The sequence below is a fragment of the Salvia hispanica genome, chromosome 6, assembly GCF_023119035.1.
Source record: "Salvia hispanica cultivar TCC Black 2014 chromosome 6, UniMelb_Shisp_WGS_1.0, whole genome shotgun sequence".
NCBI lineage: Eukaryota > Viridiplantae > Streptophyta > Magnoliopsida > Lamiales > Lamiaceae > Salvia > Salvia hispanica.
In genome coordinates this window covers 36,259,105-36,278,818 of record NC_062970.1, presented here as the reverse complement: position 1 = coordinate 36,278,818, position 19,714 = coordinate 36,259,105, and the positions used below count along the sequence as shown (strand labels likewise).

Here is a 19,714-nt window from a genome sequence, read left to right as displayed (position 1 = left end):
CAAGCCTTTCGGAGTATCATGACGAAGTCTATGAAGGAAGGCACATCTGTGAGGCAACATGTCCTCGAGATGATGAGCCACCTCAATCAGATTGAGGTTTTGGGAAGGACGATCGATCCCGAGTCCCAGATTACTATAATCCTTCAGAGTCTTCCCCTAGCTTCCAGCAGTTCAAACTCAATTTCGAGAAGAACAAGCGGGATTACACTTTGGCAGAGCTGCTGACTGAACTTCAGTCGGCGGAGGACCTTATGGTTCAAGCTAAAGTAGCTATGTTGAGTCTGGCGCCTAATTCCTCTGGCTCTAAGCCTCGCGCAGGAAAGAAAAAGGCACCAAACCCAGTGGGAGCTAAGAATGCTAAGGGAAAGAAGAAGAAGAAGGCCGATAAGAAGCCTACTGGAAAATGCTTCAAGTGTGGAGAGAAAGGTCATTGGAAGCCAGACTGCGCTAAAAAGGGCAAGGCTACAGGTATGCACCATGCTCTAGTAGTCGAGTCATGTTTGGCTTCGACATCTACTCATACGTGGGTTATTGATACTGGAGCAACTGATCATATATGTTTTGATCCTGACTTAATGCAGGTGACAAGATGGTTACATGATCGTGAGATCGAAGTCCAGCTGGGCGACGCTACTAAAGTGGCGGCCGTTGTAGTGGGAGACGTTTATTTGCGTTTTTCTAGTGATAGATTTTTGATTTTTTAGAATGTTTTATTGATACCTTCTTTTAGAAGAAATTTAATTTCGGTTTCTAAATTGTCGTTTGATGGATATTCGATTTCTGTAAATGACAACTGCGTTATTAAGAAAGATGGTTCTTATATCTATCGTGGTATCATGTAAAACAATCTGTACATAATCACGTCTACACAATTTAATCAACGTACAATAATGCATCGAAAGTTTCTAACAAAAGAAAAGAACCTTCATTTTCAATGAACGAAACGTACTTATGACACCTTAGACTTGGTCATGCCAACGAGAGAAGGATTCATGTAATGGTTGTTCAAGATCTTATTAAAGGTCTTGAGAAGGAACCATTTTCAAAGTGTGAATCCTGCTTGGAACGCAAGATGACTAAGAGGCCTTTTAGGTCAAAGGGTAATAGGGCCAAGGAAGTACTTGAGCTCGTTCATACTGATATGTGTGTGGACCAATGTCAACCGAGGAAAAGGGCGGTTTTCGATATTTCATCACCTTCATTGATGACTTCTCGAAAATTACGTCTATTTGATGCACTACAAGTCTGAAACTTTTGACAAGTTCAAGGAGTTTAAGGCTAAAGTAGAGACGCATCATGGTAAGAGTATCAAATGCTTGCGATCTGATCGCGGAGGCGAGTACCCAAGTGCCGAGTTTTTGGACTACTTATCAGTGGCGGGAATTCAATTCCAACTGACTGCGCCGGGCACACCCCAGCAGAATGGCGTAGCTGAAAGAAGGAATAGGACCTTATTAAACATGGTCCGCTCGATGATGAGTTATGCACGGTTACCTATTTCGTTTTGGGGGCATGCTTTGCTATCAGCAAGCTATCTCTTAGACAACTTACCTTCTAAATCAGTTCCTACTACCCCATATGAGTTGTGGACTGGGCGAAAGCCCAATCTGGAACATCTCAAAGTGTGGGGGTGTCCGACCCATGTATTGGAAAAGGATCCAACTAAGCTGGAATCTTAGACGGAGGTATGTGTGTTTATAGGTTACCCTAGAGGATCGAAAGCTTATGAATTCTATAGTCTCCGAGATCAGAAAGTAATTGTGAGCACTCATGCCACATTCTTAGAGGAAGACTTTGTAATGAATCATAAGACCAGCAGTGAGATAGCTCTTGAAGAGCTAACTCCAGTCACAACTTCCATTAACCAAGAACAATTACCTAGTGTAACAACAATCCCAGAAACTTCAACCAATACTCCAGATGTTGTAGTGTTGCGTCGCAGTGGGAGGGTCTCTCATGAGCCCGAAAGATACATTGGTTTGGGAGAGTGCATGGATCACTCCTCGGACAACAATGTACTTGATCCCTGGAATCTTGCAGAGGCGCAGGCAGATGTCGATCATTGCGAATGGGTGAAAGCAATGGATTCGGAACTACAATCAATGGTAGACAAAGACGTCTATGATTTGTCTATCCTACCCGAAGGCTGTACTGCCATTGGGAGCAAGTGGATATACAAACGTAAACGTGGACCCGATGGACGAGTTAAAGTCTTTAAGGCAAGACTAGTGGCTAAGGGGTCTACCCAAAGGGAAGGCATCGACTATGATGAGACCTTCTCCCCAGTGGCCATGCTCAAATCGATCCGTATTCTTTTGTCTATAGCAGCTTACATGGATTGGGAAGTATGGCAGATGGACGTTAAGACTGCGTTTTTAAACGGCAGTCTTGAGAAGACCATCTACATGGAAAAACCCGAAGGCTATGTAGTAAAGGGCAAGGAACACATGGTTTGGAAGCTTAAGAAGGCCATTTATGGCCTTAAGCAAGCATCTAGATCATGGAACCAGTGTTTTGATCAAACTGTTCCAAAGTTTGGATTCGAAAAATGCCCCAATGAAAGTTGCATGTATAAGAAGGTTGAAAAGGGAAATATTGTGTTCTTAGTTTTGTATGTAGATGACATTCTTCTAATTGGAAACAATAAAAAGATGTTGTCATCAGTACGAACATGGTTGTCCAGCCAGTTCGAGATGAAAGATATGGATGATGCGGGACACATTCTTGGTATCAAGGTTCTTCGTAACCGTGCAAAGAGAACGTTGTGCTTATCCCAAGAATCTTACATCGATACGGTACTTAGACGCTTTAGCATGCAAGATGCCAAGAAAGGTTTCTTACCTTTTAGACATGACATCCATTTATCTCAAGAGATGTGTCCAAAGACAACATCTGAGATAGCAGAGATGAGAAGGATACCATATGCCTCGGCTGTTGGTAGTCTCATGTATGTTATGCTTTGTACTAGACCCGATATTTGCTTTGTTGTTTGCATGGTAGCAAAATATCAATCAAATCCCGGCCAAGGACATTGGACTGCCGTAAAGAACATACTCAAGTACCTTAATCGGACTAAGGACTATGTTCTAGTTTACAATGCAGCCGAGCTCTGTCCTTTAGGATATACTGATTCAGACTTTCAAGCTGATGTAGATTCGAGAAAATCAACTTCCGGATATGTGTTTACCTTAGGAGGTGGAGCTGTAATTTGGAAGAGTGTAAAACATAAATGCATTGCAGACTCTACCATGGAAGCCGAATATGTGGCCGCTTCGGAGGCTGCAAAAGAGGTTGTATGGCTTAAGAACTTCCTTCTGGACTTAGGTGTGGTTACGAATATGCCCAAGAGCATCACCATTTATGGTGACAATTCTGGTGCTGTGGCAAATTCGAGGGAACCACGGGCTCATAAAGCGAGCAAGCAAATAGAGAGGAAGTATCATATCATTCGAGCTATATAGTGTGGAGAGGAGACATACAAGTGGTCAAGGTTGAGTCAGAAAACAATCTGGCAGATCCTTTCACGAAGGCATTAGCGGTCAAGCCGTTTGAGAGCCATGTTGAAGGAATGAGAGTTCGACTAATACAAGACCTCAATCCACTTTCAGTATAAGTGGGAGAATTAGACGTTAGCACATTTTTTTTGTATACTCGAAAGTGTTTTGAGTATAAGTGGGAGATTGTTAGAGTTTGTATATTAGAAATTACGTTTCGAGTGATTGAATACTGTAAAACTCTTATTTTATTTTCCAAGGAATAAAACAGATTATTGTTGTCATAATGTTGTTATGTTTTACATTTAATTGATGTTAATTGCATGTTTAAATGTATAAGTTAACTTAACAAGGTCTAAGTCTTTGTTTTAGTAGACCGGTTGTGGGCGGCGTCCACTTTAAGGTAACACGGTCAGTCCTAAACAAAGAAAAAGAAGAATTTCACAACCTAGATGGAATTAGACTATCCATCGAGAAAGGTTGCAATGTCAGTCCGCATATTTCTAAGCCTTACTGAAATAAGATGACATTGGTGTGGTATAGCATTGAACGGATCTAACAGCAAGACTTGTCCTTAGGCTATCTACTGAAAGGCGAGGTCTTGATAAATATTTGTTTCTTAATCAATGTAGGTTAGCATTGAGCATACGGTATTGATTATGCATTACTTTGACTTATCAAATGGTGCGGGTTTTTCGTAACCCAATAAACCTGATATATTGGGTAGTGGTGATTAATATCTAGCGGTGCTAGGATTGCTATTATATTGAATCATGCGTGAGAAGAGTCTCGTTTGATAATGTCCTTAAGAGGAGCGCGAAACAAGGTTTTATTATTCGGAACCTAGCTAGTTGGAGTTTGATTACTCTATGAATAATAAATAAGCGTTTCATGCTAAGTCCACTCTTGGAATTAATAAGAAGTTAATTAATTAAGTCCACAACAGACATTAATTAATTAATGGACATTTTTTATCTTAAGCGCGGGAAATGAAAGTTAAAACGGAAACCCGGATTACTTATAATTTCAGATTTGGATGGGGAGAGTTCAATATTACTTCTGTAGTGGCTGCTCGTAATATTCCAATTAAGCTTATATTAAATTGTGGGTTCAATTTAATTAGTAAAAAGTAAATTGGATGAGCCCATATCCAAAACCTTCCATAGATCCATGTCTGGGCCCAAAAGGAACTTAATATAAATAGGAGAATAAAGGAGACAGGATTATCACAATTTTTATTCTTAAAATTTTCAAAAATTTCGCCCCCCTCATATTGAGCTGGTCGAATTTCCCTCTCCTCTTAGGAGTAGTTTTTCTGTCTCTTTTATTTAAGTCCTAGTATTCTGGTGAGATCAGCCCACACTGATATCGGAGTACGGTTCGGGAACCAGAGAGAAGATCTGTGGTCTAGTATTCAAAGCGTCACGTGGAAAAGCTGCTAGCCATCTTCAATTCTTTGGAGAATTAATTAGGTATTATTTATGCTCCGTAAAAAAACATGTTTTGAGGTTTCATTATTCTTAAAGCATGATTAATTCAAGTTATGAGCATGATATATGTTAGAATTACGCGAATAGATTTTGTCTAAATAATCTGCTAAATAGATCTGATTATTATGTGATTTATTTGTGCGATTAATAATTGTTAAATTATGTTAATCTGTCGCACCGCTTCCGTTGCCAGTTCCTTTCACATTCGACAAACTCTCGCCGCTTCTCTGCTCCCTCTCGCACTTCTCGTACTCCCCCGACAACAAATTGACCTGCTTCTTTATTTAATTCCAGGGCTTGCGGAGCTGCTCCCTCTGGCGCTTGTAGGCGGTCGGCGGCTTGGCCTCGTTATATTTTTCGGCGATACGCTCCCAATACGCAGTAACCTTATGGTTGATGGCGAACATCAGATCCTATGAAATATCAATCCAACGTCTCGTCAAAACGATGGATTCTTCCGCCTGGTAGTTCGTCCTTCCCGGGGCAAACTCTTCATTCACCGTCAGAAGCGGCAACTTCTGGGCTCTTGCCTTGGTCCGCTTCTTCTTGGTGGCGGAGCCCGAGGCGGCGGCGGCGGCAGAGGAGCGGCCGTGTGACGGGGTGGGTGTGCGGGTTGGAGAAGGCTCCATGTCTGACACCCGTACGAGTCCATGCTGAAATCGGGATCGTACTAGGTGTTGGTGTCGAAGGGCCGATATTCACCGGGTTCTGTACCCGGCCACCGTGCACCACCACCGAACATCGGACTATCCGGATTTGGGTAATCGGGATTCATTTTGTTTGAAATGTTGAAAATGGAGTGTGAAAGGAGTGAAAATGAAGTGAAAAATGAGATGTATATATAGTGTGTGAAAATTAAATAAAATTTTAAAAAAAAAACGAAAAACGCGTCGCATCGTCCGCGTCTCCCACAGTGGCGGAGGATGCGACGGACGAAGGGGCGGAGGACGCGCATCGTCCGCGGACGATGGAGAAGCCATCGTCCGCAACGTCACATCGTCCATCGCATCATCCGCCCCATTGTGGATGACCTAATATTTCCTCCGTCCCAACTAAGTTGAATCGTATTCTTTTTGGAATGTCCCGACTAGGTTGAGTCATTTTCTTTTTTAATAAAACAAAACATTTAATTATTCTTACTTTATTCCATCATTTACTTTACTCTCTCTTTATCTCTTATACTTTATTATTCTCTCCTATTTTTCAACACAATTTCTTTATCACTATATTTTAAAGTTTTGAGTCTAACTTAGTTGGAACTGAGGGAGTACTCCACTGAGTAAAACCAATAAAGATTAAAATGAAAAAACTGGTTAATTAAGTGAAGACTAGACTAGGGATAATTTCATTTACAGTACATGATAATTACTGCATGCAAATATAATAAATTTACGTGCCTCGCACGTGTGTGGCGAGCTGTTCCACCCGTGGATCCCTGCCACCAAATATTTTATTGCTCATAAATTTAATAACATCATAAATAAATTAATCATGATTTTTATAGGAAATAAATAATGTGTTATTGAGTTTGGTATTGTTGTGTTACTTAACTTTTCCTTTTATGACGTATTTTTACGTAATATTAAAAATATAGGGTGTTATTACTTATTAATAACTTAATTAAATCTATTTACAAATTTGAATATATTAGAGGTAATTTTTTTCTGAAATGCGTCGGAATTCAATAAAGTTCCCAATGCATTCAAATGGAGTAGTATATGAATTTGATCTTCTTTAATTGCAACACCGTATATTTAATGCAACGAATGTAATTAAATGAAGAATTCCTTATAATAATACAACTTTATGATGGAAAATGCTTTTTATGTAGCTAATTAATTTTTATCATGACGTGGCGCGATATGATTGGGCTGTGACGAAGAACAGTCAAACCAACGCTGTCACGGCGGTCAAGTCTCCTTTGCACGCACTTTTATATTTTATTTTCTTATTAATACCCTGAAGAAATATGATTATTTTATTCCATTTTGTGGGAATTTCCAGAAATCAATTTACTCCGTCTGTTCCAAGATAAGTGACTTGTATTCTTTTTGGGATGTCCCACTATAAGTGACCTATTTCCATTTTTAGCAAAAAGTCATCTCTCTTACTTTATTCTCCACCTACTTTATTCTTCTTCTCTCATCTACTTTTCCTTCTCTCATACTTTACTCTCTCCACTTTAACTTATTTAAATACCATTCTTTAAATCCCGTGCCCAAAAGAAGTGGGTCACTTATCTTAGGACGGAGGGAGTATTACAATACACGGTTGAAATTCGCATATTTGGTTGTTTCAAGGATATATTTTTAGTTTTCTCCGTCGAAAAAAATGAATATTTATTCGATTCAGTCAAGACTACGACTGTGAGTGGGACTGCCCAAAAAAACAAAGGGTGAAAAAGGAAGTGCTGGAGATGCCTTTCTCTCTCCTCTCTCCCCTCTAATTGCCATAGCCTTTGAATCCTCATTTCTTCGGGTTTTCTTTTTTTTGATCTGTGAATTATTTTCCTAGATCTCTGCCTTTGCTTTAGAGTTTGTTGCTTATACGCTTCATCATCTCTCATCTTTTTCTGAGGCTTGAATTGGAAGAAAGTGGTTATTGATATTTTTCTGGGGATATGAATGCTGTGTGATGATGGTGATGCTTCTTTTGACCGGGGAAAGAGAAATTCCCAAAAAGTGAGTGAGAGAGGGAGGAAAATCCTTTTGAAAGCTGCATTATTGCTTGTGAATGTCAATGCAAGTGAGATAAATTATTTCCCCCAATTTCTTGTTTAACCTTTTTCACAAACACTTGATGTGCAGTAGTAGTTGTTTTTATACTTTTATTGTTTCTATTTCACTTGATTGTGGAGATTCCTTGCTATTTCAGTCAGTAATTGAGCAAAAGGTTTGATTCTGCTAGAAACTAGAATAGTGCCAAAATGCCTATGTTTCAGCCTCGTAGAAAAGACAGTGGTGGTGGTGATGGTGATGGGTATATTCTCGATGTGGAATCCGCCGTGAAGGATGGTGTTTTAGGGGGCGGCGCTGTGGCGGTATACGGCGGTGAGAAATTGGATCTGAAAAAGATGATTGAAGAGCTCAATTTGTGTGAGGTTCCCTCAGTTTTCATTTGCCCCATCTCCCTTGAACCGATGCAAGATCCTGTCACACTCTGCACTGGCCAAACCTATGAGAGGTCCAACATCTTGAAATGGTTTAGTTTGGGGCATTACACTTGCCCCACCACAATGCAGGAGCTCTGGGACGACACCCTCACCCCCAACACTACCTTGCATCACTTGACACACACCTGGTTCTCTCACAAGTATGTGCAGATGAAGAAGCGTTCCGAGGATGCTGAGGGCAGGGCGTCCGAGCTCCTCACCAATCTCAAGAGGGTTAAGGGCCAGGCGCGGGTGCAGACCCTCAAGGAGCTGCAGAGGGTCGTGGCGAATCACTCCGCTGCTAGGAAGACTGTCGTGGATGAGGGTGGCGTGGCCCTCGTCTCGTCCTTGCTAGGCCCATTCACTTCCTACGCCATAGGGTCTGAGGTCGTGGCGATTCTTGTCAACTTGAGCCTCACTTCCGAGGCGAAGATGAGCTTGATGCAGCCTGCGAAAGTCTCGTCTGTAGTGGACGTTTTGAATGAGGGTTCAATTGAGACGAAGATTAATTGTGTTAGGTTGATTGAGATGCTGATGGAGGAGGAGAATGATTTTAGGACGGAGCTCGTGTCAAGCCATAGCTTGTTGGTCGCGTTGATGAGGCTAGTGAGGAATAAGAGGCACCCTAATGGCCATTTGCCTGCCCTCGCCCTTCTTAAGTCGATTTCCACGCTCAAAGAGGTCCGGAGTTTGATTGTCAGCATCGGAGCAATACCTCACCTGTTAGAGCTGATACCGGTGTTAAATCCAGAGTGTGTCGAGCTTGCTCTCTCCGTGTTGGACACCCTTTCATCTGTGCCACAAGGGAAGCAAGCGTTGAAGGATTGTTCGAACACGATCCCAACTATGGTTAAGCTACTCATGAGGATCACCGAGTGCTGCACAGATTACGCCCTCTCAATCTTGTGCTCTGTCTGCAACCTCTCGCCTCAAGAATGCTCATTGAGAGCTGTGGACGCTGGTCTTGCAGCTAAGCTCCTCCTCGTCATCCAGAGTGGCTGCAGTCCAGCCCTCAAGCAGCGCGCTGCCGAGCTTTTGAAGCTCTGCAGTCTCAACTGTTCAGATACGATATTCATCTCCAAGTGCAAACTGACTAGAACGATCCAATGAAACCCGGGTGCTGTTCCAACCAAGATTTTCCGACGACCTCCACGTGGAGGAGCCAGTGGCCATGACAATTACGAATAATGTCATTTGTAAAGATACAAAAAATATGGCGCAGATAAGCTTGTAGCCACTGTGGTTCTTGAAATTGGCTTTGTTGGTGGAGCATGCAGCAGATTGCAATTGTAATTTCTTAGCTATTTGCTTTGCTCCATTTAATCTTTGCAATTCTCAGTCTTAGGGATTCAAGATCCTCCAAATTTTCCCTACCGACCATGTAGAAGTTCTGTTACTTTTTTTTGGGTATTAGATATCATTTCCATGTGTATCAATCAATTCAATCACCAATTTTTCACTTCTTTACTGGCCATTTCCAATTTTTTCTGCTATCTTTTCATTTTTTCTATTGATGGTTCTCATTTAGTAATTCACAAACCAAAAACATAATGTGCAACAGTCATTTACAAAAAAAATGAAGAGAAGCAGATAAAATGGAAGATAAATCTGGTATATAAAACCAAACCAAAAACATAATGTGCAACTGTCATTTACAGCATAACGGAGCTCTTTGTTGCAGAAGCTATCAGGTGCAGCTCAAGGAAACAATTTTTTGCGAAGTCTGGAAATGGTCAGGTCCCCGCCACCAAACCCATCCATCACAGCAACGCCAGCTTGGAATTCAGCTCTAGATGTTGAGCTTCATAGTTCACCACATGAAACGACAAAACACAAGAATATCGATCAGTTATTGCAGATTTAGTTTTAGAATAACAAGTCCACGCCATGTTCAAGGATATCAGCTGAAAGTATATAAGATCTTCATAGGAAGAGAGGGGGGAATTGATTCATCTCCAAGGCCTTTTCTCATCCAATTTCGGTTAATATGTAGTGAGTAAACGATCATGTGCGAGATGAAGTAAACCTTACCTACTCCTAAGAACTACACAAGGCATGCCAATTCGCTCAGCAGCAGCAACTCCAGATTGGCTTCCAGTAACAAGTATGCAGTTGTAAATCGGCACATCTACCTTTTCTGCTCCTGCCCTCAGTGCAGCTACAATATTTTGAATTCTGTATAAACCAGAACGTCGATTTATGTTTGCAGTATTCCATAAATACTATATGAAAACAAAGCATGATACAGTGCAACATCTCACATTCAGATATTATAGTATGATATTTTCCACATTCTAGCTAAAGGAATATAGAGAAATATTTGAAAAATAGTGTGCATCGAGTGTGAGAAAACCTTTCACTTGAAGTAGTGTTAAGTTCCACTTTCAGCTTCAGCATGGAAGCAACCTCCTCTGCGACTCTCTGTTTCTCGGCAGAAGCTAGCTCCAAAATGACAAAAATCTTACTCAGCGTGTACAGAGGAAACAATATGTAAACACAAAACCCTTACCAGCTTTATTCACTGCCTTGGCTAGCTGTTCATCCAAACTGGAAGATACACCTTTTCCAAATACAAGTTGGCCATAAAAGCTTTGCTTTACTTCGTCATCTCCAATGATCTTTATCTTCGATATTCTATCAGTTCCAAGCTTTTCAACAATTGATCTAATAATCAATAATACTTCCAATAAATCACTGTGTTATTGCATGCAAAAGTTAAGCCACAAAAGTATAAAATGTTAATACCGTGCCTATGTAATTATACTAGTAATACTCTTTCAGTTCATATCAGCGACCGTTTCCAACAGTTATATTGTTAGCTCATAAACCAAATATTTTCAACAAAGAAAGCATGTAGACTACTAACCTTGCCACCTTTTCGCCGTTTATGCTATACGCTGCCAAGATAGCCACTGGCACAGCTTCTTCACAAGCCTTGTCGATGAACCTAAGATGGAGGGAGAAGCCACAAGCAAGAAAGGTAAGAAGTGTTGTCTTGATGAAAACGTTGTCATAGTACAGTAAAAACAACAAATTAATAAGCAAGCCAAAACACAAAATCTTCCAGCTAGTTACAGCTACCAGTACAGACACAAATTTCTGATGATAAAAATACTGGCTGCAGGGCAGGGAAATGGAAACAATTTCAAAAATAACATAGCACTCGTGCAAGTGAGAGACATCTCTAACAGTTACAGTTCCATACTCCATAGAGAAACTCAAAATAAATAGATCATGTCATCCTATTATCCATGCTTAAAACCGTGTGCATCTGTATATTTGTTGGTGGCACTAGAAGTAAACTATACTGCATGATTCTTATCAATTTTTGAGATCGAAATTATTATAGGACAAAGGCAGTGCATTTTATTCCAAAAGTTAAAAGGCCTGATTAGTATTATATCATATTAGAGTTAAACTCGGGCAGAACAAAATTCATTACTCACTCTTCAGCGCCAGGTCTCAACGAAAATTCATTTGATGCGACAAGATCAACCAATGCATTCTTCTGCAGACAGTTAACCAGTCATAATTGAGCTATATAGTAATTTTGAAGTTGTTTCACATGCTACAAGAATTCAATATATATAGAAGCAGCAGTTATTAAGCATAATCTATCAGTTTCACTGCCACCAGGAATGACATAAATGCTTTTTAGGTAAGTGATCCCAGAGAAAACAGTTACTATCTGCCTAAATAATAACTCTATAAAATACCTTCTCACGTAAAACATTTTTCATAAAACTCCCTTTCTCACTTGTGGCAACTGATGTGGGCCAACCAATCTGCAACAATAACATACTACACTCATTAAATTGAAGCTGCCAAAAGCTAGTAAGACTGAATAAGGGAAAAGATTCACATTTTGATATGTTTAAAGATATCGAAATAACTCACCCTGTTAAAAAACAATATTAACATCCTTTCTTCATCACCAACACTTCTCCTGTGCATAAAAAGACGAGCTAGTGTAAGCTGTTTTTTTGCAGAATATGTTTCACAAGAGCCAAGAATAAAGTTTCAAGCACTCCATCTTCAATGGATTTATATGGATTTTGGTGTCTACAACCCAACATGCGAAGAATAGTGAAGCAAAGTAGATACCCAGGCCGCAAAACTGAAGCAACAAGGTCAAATCATGCAAGGCTTAACGGATCAGGAAGCGACAAGAAACTAGATAGACTAAACTAGATAGACAGCTAATTCTGAAACTGAGAGAGAAGGGGGTAAGAGAAGCTTTTTGTAAATATGTGAATTGGTATCACAAGGTTAATCAAACTTAAACACAACTTCTCTGAATAATTGATGTACCACCACACCTTAGAAGGTCCAAGTAAACTGGTTCACTCCAATTTGCACAATCTAATCCCAGCTTTTTAAATGCTGAAATTATTGAAAGAAACCACATAAGCATTCATAAGGAAGAAAGACAATTTAGGTCAACTAAACAAATGTACAAGTCATAAGAAAACACAAATTCCAGGTAATACGAGCACCTGCATTAAATGCATGGCGGTTGCATAACCGGTATACATCCATTAAGACCCTGATGAAAAGAAAACTCATCAGCTCAACCACAACTAAAATGGTTTTAGCGCCACACCAGCATGAGAGTATACCGTTTTGATAATCGTCAGAATGGAAGGCACAAATAATAAGATAAGTTAATCAATGGTACATTTCCAATCGAAAGAAAAAAATGTGAAATTATATCTAACATTGACCTAATAGTTCAACACGGATCATACTTCTACAACATTATGCTCAAATCCTTCATCCTAGTAACATCAAATAAAAGAAATAAGTATAGGAAATAATATTGCAGCTTAAACACAAATCCTTGTATTGGTGCATTGTCACTTTCATATCCGGCTACAATGTAATCAAGTTACAGCATATTGCGACCAGTGGACTAATTTTTACTAAGCAGGTTAGAGTCATTGAAAAATATGCTAATTATGAACAATAATACACTCTTATTCAAATGCAACATTTCACCTTTTTTGGAGCTATCTATCACCCCCAATCCAACGCCACCAAATGCTGATAATAAACAATAATACACTCAAATTCAAACTGTAACAAAAATTCGTTGTAAAAAAAAGTTCAAACTAGAAGCAGCTTTTCCATAATGTCAGGTTCACAAATTCAACAGACGCATAATTACAGAAAAGCTAACCAAAATTACTTCAATACTCCATGCAAAATACACCACAGCCAATGTATCAACATAATTTCAAGCAATAAAAGAAAACTTCTCCAGAGAAAACATGAAATCCAGCATAATGAAACGCACAAAATAAAATCACTAAAATGGCAATCAAATACACACCCTTCCACTTCAATTAGTACCGCAAATTTCTGCGATTGATCACGTTCAGCTGGAATCTGTGAGGAAGCATCGCAAATCAACCGACCAAACCGCAATTTCTTCTGGAACCGTCCGCATAAACTACTACAACGGCAATTTTCTGAAGATGCAAGTAGAGAAATATCACTCGGACTCTTTCTGCGTAGGTGGTAGTAAACTTTAGCAGTACTGGCAGCGTGTGCAGCGGAAGTGGAGGTGGCGGAGCCGCCGCCAAATCGGAGTGTGTATAAAATCGGCGACGAAGCGGTTTCCATGTTTGACAGTTTGGGTGAAAAGTGGAGAGAATTAAAGATTTTTTGAGCAGGCTTTTAATAATATCCACTTTTAAGGACCACACTTTTGTTTAATATCAAACGACTCCTAAAACTTTTCATATTTTAAACTTTTGTTTAAGGACCACACTTTTGTGTAATATCAAAAGACCCCTAAAACATTTGATATTTTAAACTTTTGTTTACAGCATTTTTCAACGACTCTAACCAAGCATGGAATTGCTAAAGTTTGTGGATCCAATAATAGAAGAAATTTGACTTTGAAAATATTTATAGTACTAATAAGCAAGCATAATTTCTCTTGGAAAATGGATTTTGTAAGAAGTATATTACTCATGAATATACAGGATATTTCAAGTTCTACCATTTTACCAAGGCTGAGTATGATCATATATGTACATCTATATATATGGATTAATTTGGATATCTACTTACAAGTTTTGTTTTAGTAATTTCCTCAGCATTATGTTGATGTATTGATAAACTCTCATTTGTTTCTTAAATTTAGCATTTTTAATATTCTACATATTGCATGTGTGTTAGTAAATGAGAATAAGAATATGTTCACTCAATGAAATAGGTGATATATATGGTGTATGATTCTTATTATTAATCCTTTTTTCCATTACAAATCTCTCTTTTAAGTGAACCACAATTTTATTTGATTTTTAATTAGGGTCAATTTTAGTTGGAAAATGATAGAAAGAAGCTATATAAAATTCGATGAAAGCTGAATTAATTAGTACTCATTCGAGTATGGAAATGTGATCAAATGCAAACTCTAAACTATGATCTGGACCGTTAGAAAATATTAACATATGATAAAATAATAGTAACAAAAAATATCAACGTTTGATGTTGTGTTGAAATTGTGTTGACATTGTATAAATTGTGTTGACATCAAAATCTTGAAATTTTATAATGTATTGACATTAATTTGTGTTGATGGTGTGTTGATACTGTATTAAAAAATTTAGAGTTTGTACAATATATGAGTTTGCATTTATCACTATCATTCTAGTACGTTCATCAATCATAAAATATGTAGCCATGTAGCTGTAGGTAGTATTCGATTCTTTATTGTGCGCTAATTAGCTCAATGAAAAGCTCATAACCTAATATTTTGTATAATACTCCCTCCGTCCATGAATAAAAGTTCCGTTTTTCCATTTTAGTCCGTCCGCGAATAAGAGTCCCGGTTCACTTTTACCATAAATGGTAATAGGGTCTCACCTTCCAATAACGCATTCCACTCACATTTCATTTAAAACTAATATATACAAGTGGGACCCCTGTTCCACTAACTTTTTCCATCCACTTTTCTTCACATTTCTTAAAACCCGTGCCGTCCATGAATGGGACTCCTAATAGCGGATGGAGGGAGTAGTTACTAAAACTTCTAAATCGAATATATATTGATCAAGTGATGCTTAAAAATCACCATAAGGAAATTTTAACTTCAACAAATTTACTTTATCAAAATGAAGGCGTAACATCGAATTTAACATATGAATGTAATTATGTAAGGGCAATATAAATAGAATACTGTTGTCACGCACAATCGAAAATGAATCATTTTATTTCACGAATAATTAATATAGAATTAAAATAGATGGTTGACCATCACATGTGTGTCTGGAAAGAGGTGGATGGAATGGAAAGGCAATGAGCACAAAAAGGAAAATAAATTTGTGGAATAAAGTGAGTGTTGACATCATATATATACAAGTGATTATAGAAGAAATTGGAGGCCAGATTAGATTGAAGCTTTGTCTACCAAGAAATGTGGTGTATTTTTCTTTAATGTCAAAAGTTGAATGTTCCTTTCTGTAATCATGTTATCTTATCGTGGACCTATCTTCCAATACCTAACAATAATGAATGTGATGAAATTGAATAATTAAACTAGCTATGTAGGAAGAATATTTTGAGATGATTGATCCATGGATGATGATATATGTGGTTGATGTCTGATTTTAGTTTTATATTTTGCCTTCAGGATTTTAATCTATTCTCAAAGTACGAATTTATTTTAGGTCTATAAATACTTGTGAAACGTTTATTTATATTATTGTTAATGTTAGGAGTTATTTATGTTATATTGTTAGAATATTACACAAAAATTCGCCAACTTCGACACAATTGTGATTTTAGACATGCTTTACAAATGTGATATACAAATATTTTTTTGTTGTTTTATAAAAATAGACGTACCTTAATTACTTATTTTTTAATTGAACAGTGAAACATGTCTAAAATAGGCATGCTTTACAATGTTTACATGCCAACTCCAAAGAATATCATTATATATATACACACATGTTACACCTAGCAATCTATTTACCTAACTACCTACATCTGCCTATATAAGATTGCGATTTGCCTAAAAATAGGGCAAATGCCCCATTGGAGCATTGGATTTAGTTAAACATTGCACATATACATTTTTTCTGCCAATCACGCAACTTATCAATGATAGATCATCAAGATTATAGTAGTGTCATTTTTATAAATAATAAAGTGCTTAGTTAGGATATATAGTACTGAATTTATTGTAATTGTTTCATAAAATCAATCGATTAGAGTATTTGCTCATGAATGCCTCTCATTCCAAATCTCAATAGTAATTCTAATTTTAGAATTTAATACTACTACAAATCTATGAGTTGATCAACTAGGGTTTTCTATTGTTTTGCCATCAATGGATATATAAAGAATTAATTGAAGAGAATATGTGATGGATACATATCCATGTATTTTGCTATTATGTGCGTCATAAAATCAGAGCTAAAACTTGGTCTACATTTATGATACCTAAAAACACTAGAGTAGATTTTACAATGAACAGTATCTGAATAGGAATTTTTACACACACACATGATAAACTTTAATGCAATAAAATATTGAAATAATATTCATAGTGTAATAGACATGGTTGAAGACTTGAAGCAAATGAAAACACATAGCTGCAGCAACACAACCACACCAATGTAGTACAAATTAGTTAGGGGTTTGCAAGCACTTATAAATTAATTCAAGATTAATACTCCCATATCATCATCATTAATTCATCATTACTGACACAAACTTACTATATGTCAGAGAAAGAAACTCAAATATTGACAAAGTTTAACACCATAATTAAAAACTGTATTTTAATTTACTAAACTAAACTAGCATATCCATACAGGCTACAGCATCCTGCACTTAACCCTAATTCTAGCTTAACCACCAGCAAAAAAGAAAAACCTTAATGATCATCCCTGCTAATTAAACTAGAAAATGAGTTCATGAGTTTACCAAAAAAAAAAAAAGGGTAATTAATCAACATAGAAAACCAACCAATTACGAAATTAAGAAACCCTAATTTGAGTAATTCCCTTAATTAAGCACAGATAAAGGAAGAATGATGGATCCCCTCGGCGCCGACGATCCCACCATCATCAATCCCGCCGCCTCCTCCTCCTCCACCGCCTGCATCTCCATCTGCTGCTTGAGCGGCTTCTTCCGCTTCTTCTTCTCATACGCAATCCCGCGCGCCTTGGCCTGCGAATCCCTCACCTCGCGGAGGTAGAGCCTGACGGCGCGTGCGCCGAACGGATTGGTCTCCGGCCGCCCTCCGTTCTCCTCGAAGGCGGCGCGTAGGCGGCCGACGAGCGCGTCGAGGCTCCCCCACGCCTGGCGCAGCGGGCAGGGGCACGGCGCCGGCGGGTGCGGGTGCCCGAAGAAGGGGCAGCCGCCGCCGTGGACCTTCGTCTTCCCGAACTGATCCAGGTAGCGCAGGAATTCCAGGATGTGGGCGCCGCTGCACCGGCTCAGCACCAGCGGCGGCTTGTGGTTCTTCAGATACTGCCCGAACGTGTTCCAGTCGCGCCGCTTCTGCGACTCGTAGCGGCTGAGCGACGACGGAGCCGCCAATTTCGGGTTGCCGGAGCTCGAATCGGACGTAGGGCTGCTTGAACTGTAGCGAGGTGGAGCGGACATTTTTTAAAAAATAAATTAAAATTAAAATATGTTTAGGTTATTAATTTGATGATGCAAGGTGATGAGATTCATCTGAGGTTTGGAAGGGAAACTGAGAGTGAGTGCGGGAAAGAGGAAAGAAGGCAGAGAAGATTGTCGATGATTTCAAGAAACAGACACCTAAGAGAGAAACAAAGGATTTATTTATAAAGTGGGAGAGGATAATAATTGAATTCCTATTTTTTTTTTTTTTTTTTTATTTACTACTCCACTTTGTTGTAGTAGTAAATCATGTGTGAGCGTGACTGGTTTAAGAGAAGGTTATTTTTGTTGTATTTGCAGGGGAGCAATTAATGTGTATGTTATGCATCTTGCGGAGTGTATTTTTTAGTATTCGCAAATGATCTATTATCTATACATGCATGTAACATGTTATAGGAGTAACTTATAAGTTTCTTAAAATTTCAGTCTTATTTTGCATGGACATCTTAGTTCTTTTGTTGATTTATTTCTAGGGTTTGTAATTAATTGTATTGTTGATGTTAGGTTTTCTCCATATTCCATGCCACAGTAATCAATAAAATCGTGGTAGTATTAGTTTTCCTACAAAAAGGCACTGTAGTAGTAGTGAATATATTATCTCATTTAAAATGATAAGCATTTGTATTGGAGTTAATGATGTGTTAACTTTTGTAGTACTAGGACTACAAAAGATAATGTTTTAGTGGCTGAAATTCTAGATTCACACGTTTAGAAATGGAAATATACTTGTTTGATTAATTATTCTTCATGATAAACTTATGGAAGATATGAAAAAGTAAATGTTTGTGACTTTGAATAAGAGATAAATATAAATTAGAAATGAGCAAACACGTATTTTCAGCATTTAATACAGATCGAGTTGGAGAAGAATGAATGGAAAATAAAACAAGCATACCCATAGTTTAGTAGAAACAAACAAGCCTACAACTTTATAGACATGTCATATATTCTTTTTACCCTTGCTTGTGATTATTGAATTTGCTTCTTTTTATTTTACTTTTAATTTAATTTTTCTTCAATGATAGAAACCATGGAGGGCCCTGGCATATATAAACCACCACGAAATAAAGGAGGGGACGTGATGACAGTTTGAATATCACTTCAACCCGTCTTCTCACATTCTATCCTCCCCTCATTTTCATAAAAAATATAAAAACAAAATTAATTTATGGAAAATTCCAAATTTTGGCAGTACAATTTCTTGCAGTGTTGGGTTGCATCAGAATCATCACTCTCCTTCAACATCAATTCTAAACCCTGCTTCTTTCTTGGTATATTAATGCTACTATAACAGTGATTTGACCAATCTTCTTATATTGATGGAATTTACATTTTTTACTGTATTTTACAAAGATGCTTGGATTTTTTTTTTATCTAGAGCATGCTTAGTAGCTGCACAACGCACAACAACACATTAGTACTCCAATACATACATGGGCACCTTTAAAAAAAAGTAAATTTGAAAATTATTTTAATACTTTGAAAGATGAATGGTGGAAATAGTTAAAGAATTAGTGAAATAGTTAAAGAATCTAATGTAACGTAGTAATTCATTGCAATTTCTACTTTTGGGACTGAGAAAATTGAGTTGTTCAGTGTAGTAAATTTGCTGGTTTTGGTTTGAACAAATTAAGAAAAAATGGGTGAGAAAGTGCATTCTATTTATGTGGCTTGCATTGTCAATCAGGCATAAATGCGTCTCATCAATTATATTTTGACCTTTTCAAATCAAGTCCTATTTTTGGAACACTTTTTTCCTATAAATAATAATTAAATAATAATATAATCTACACTTCCAATCAATATTATTCCCATTTCCCACAATCAGTTTTTTACATTATCCATAGCACATACACTAGCATTGGGATTTTAATCAATACTTTATTTTATTAGTAAATGATTCCTAGCATTGGGATTTTAATTCTTACCCC

At 38.0% G+C, this 19,714-nt stretch overlaps 3 protein-coding genes across 3 annotated transcripts; 1 reads left to right on the top strand and 2 right to left on the bottom strand.

Moving 5' to 3' along the window:
- The first annotated feature begins 7,347 nt into the window (after nucleotides 1–7,347).
- Nucleotides 7,348–9,594, top strand: LOC125194431 (U-box domain-containing protein 30-like). Its single transcript, XM_048092633.1, has one exon. It carries the CDS (start codon nucleotides 7,911–7,913, stop codon nucleotides 9,243–9,245), a length of 1,335 nt encoding a protein of 444 aa, XP_047948590.1. The 5' UTR covers nucleotides 7,348–7,910; the 3' UTR covers nucleotides 9,246–9,594.
- Nucleotides 9,595–9,726: 132 nt separating this feature from the next.
- On the bottom strand, nucleotides 9,727–13,781 carry LOC125194432. Its single transcript, XM_048092634.1, has 11 exons — nucleotides 13,468–13,781; nucleotides 12,632–12,681; nucleotides 12,455–12,518; nucleotides 12,033–12,081; nucleotides 11,852–11,920; nucleotides 11,582–11,643; nucleotides 11,002–11,082; nucleotides 10,645–10,799; nucleotides 10,489–10,573; nucleotides 10,167–10,310; nucleotides 9,727–9,936 (listed from the first exon to the last, which is right to left on the bottom strand). Exons 1-11 carry the CDS (start codon nucleotides 13,758–13,760, stop codon nucleotides 9,834–9,836), a joined length of 1,155 nt encoding a protein of 384 aa, XP_047948591.1. The 5' UTR covers nucleotides 13,761–13,781; the 3' UTR covers nucleotides 9,727–9,833.
- A 3,138-nt stretch (nucleotides 13,782–16,919) lies between these two features.
- Nucleotides 16,920–17,971, bottom strand: LOC125194433 (protein G1-like1). Its single transcript, XM_048092635.1, has one exon. The coding sequence runs from the start codon at nucleotides 17,760–17,762 to the stop codon at nucleotides 17,160–17,162; it is 603 nt and encodes a 200-aa protein (XP_047948592.1). The 5' UTR covers nucleotides 17,763–17,971; the 3' UTR covers nucleotides 16,920–17,159.
- Between the last annotated feature and the right edge of the window lie 1,743 nt (nucleotides 17,972–19,714).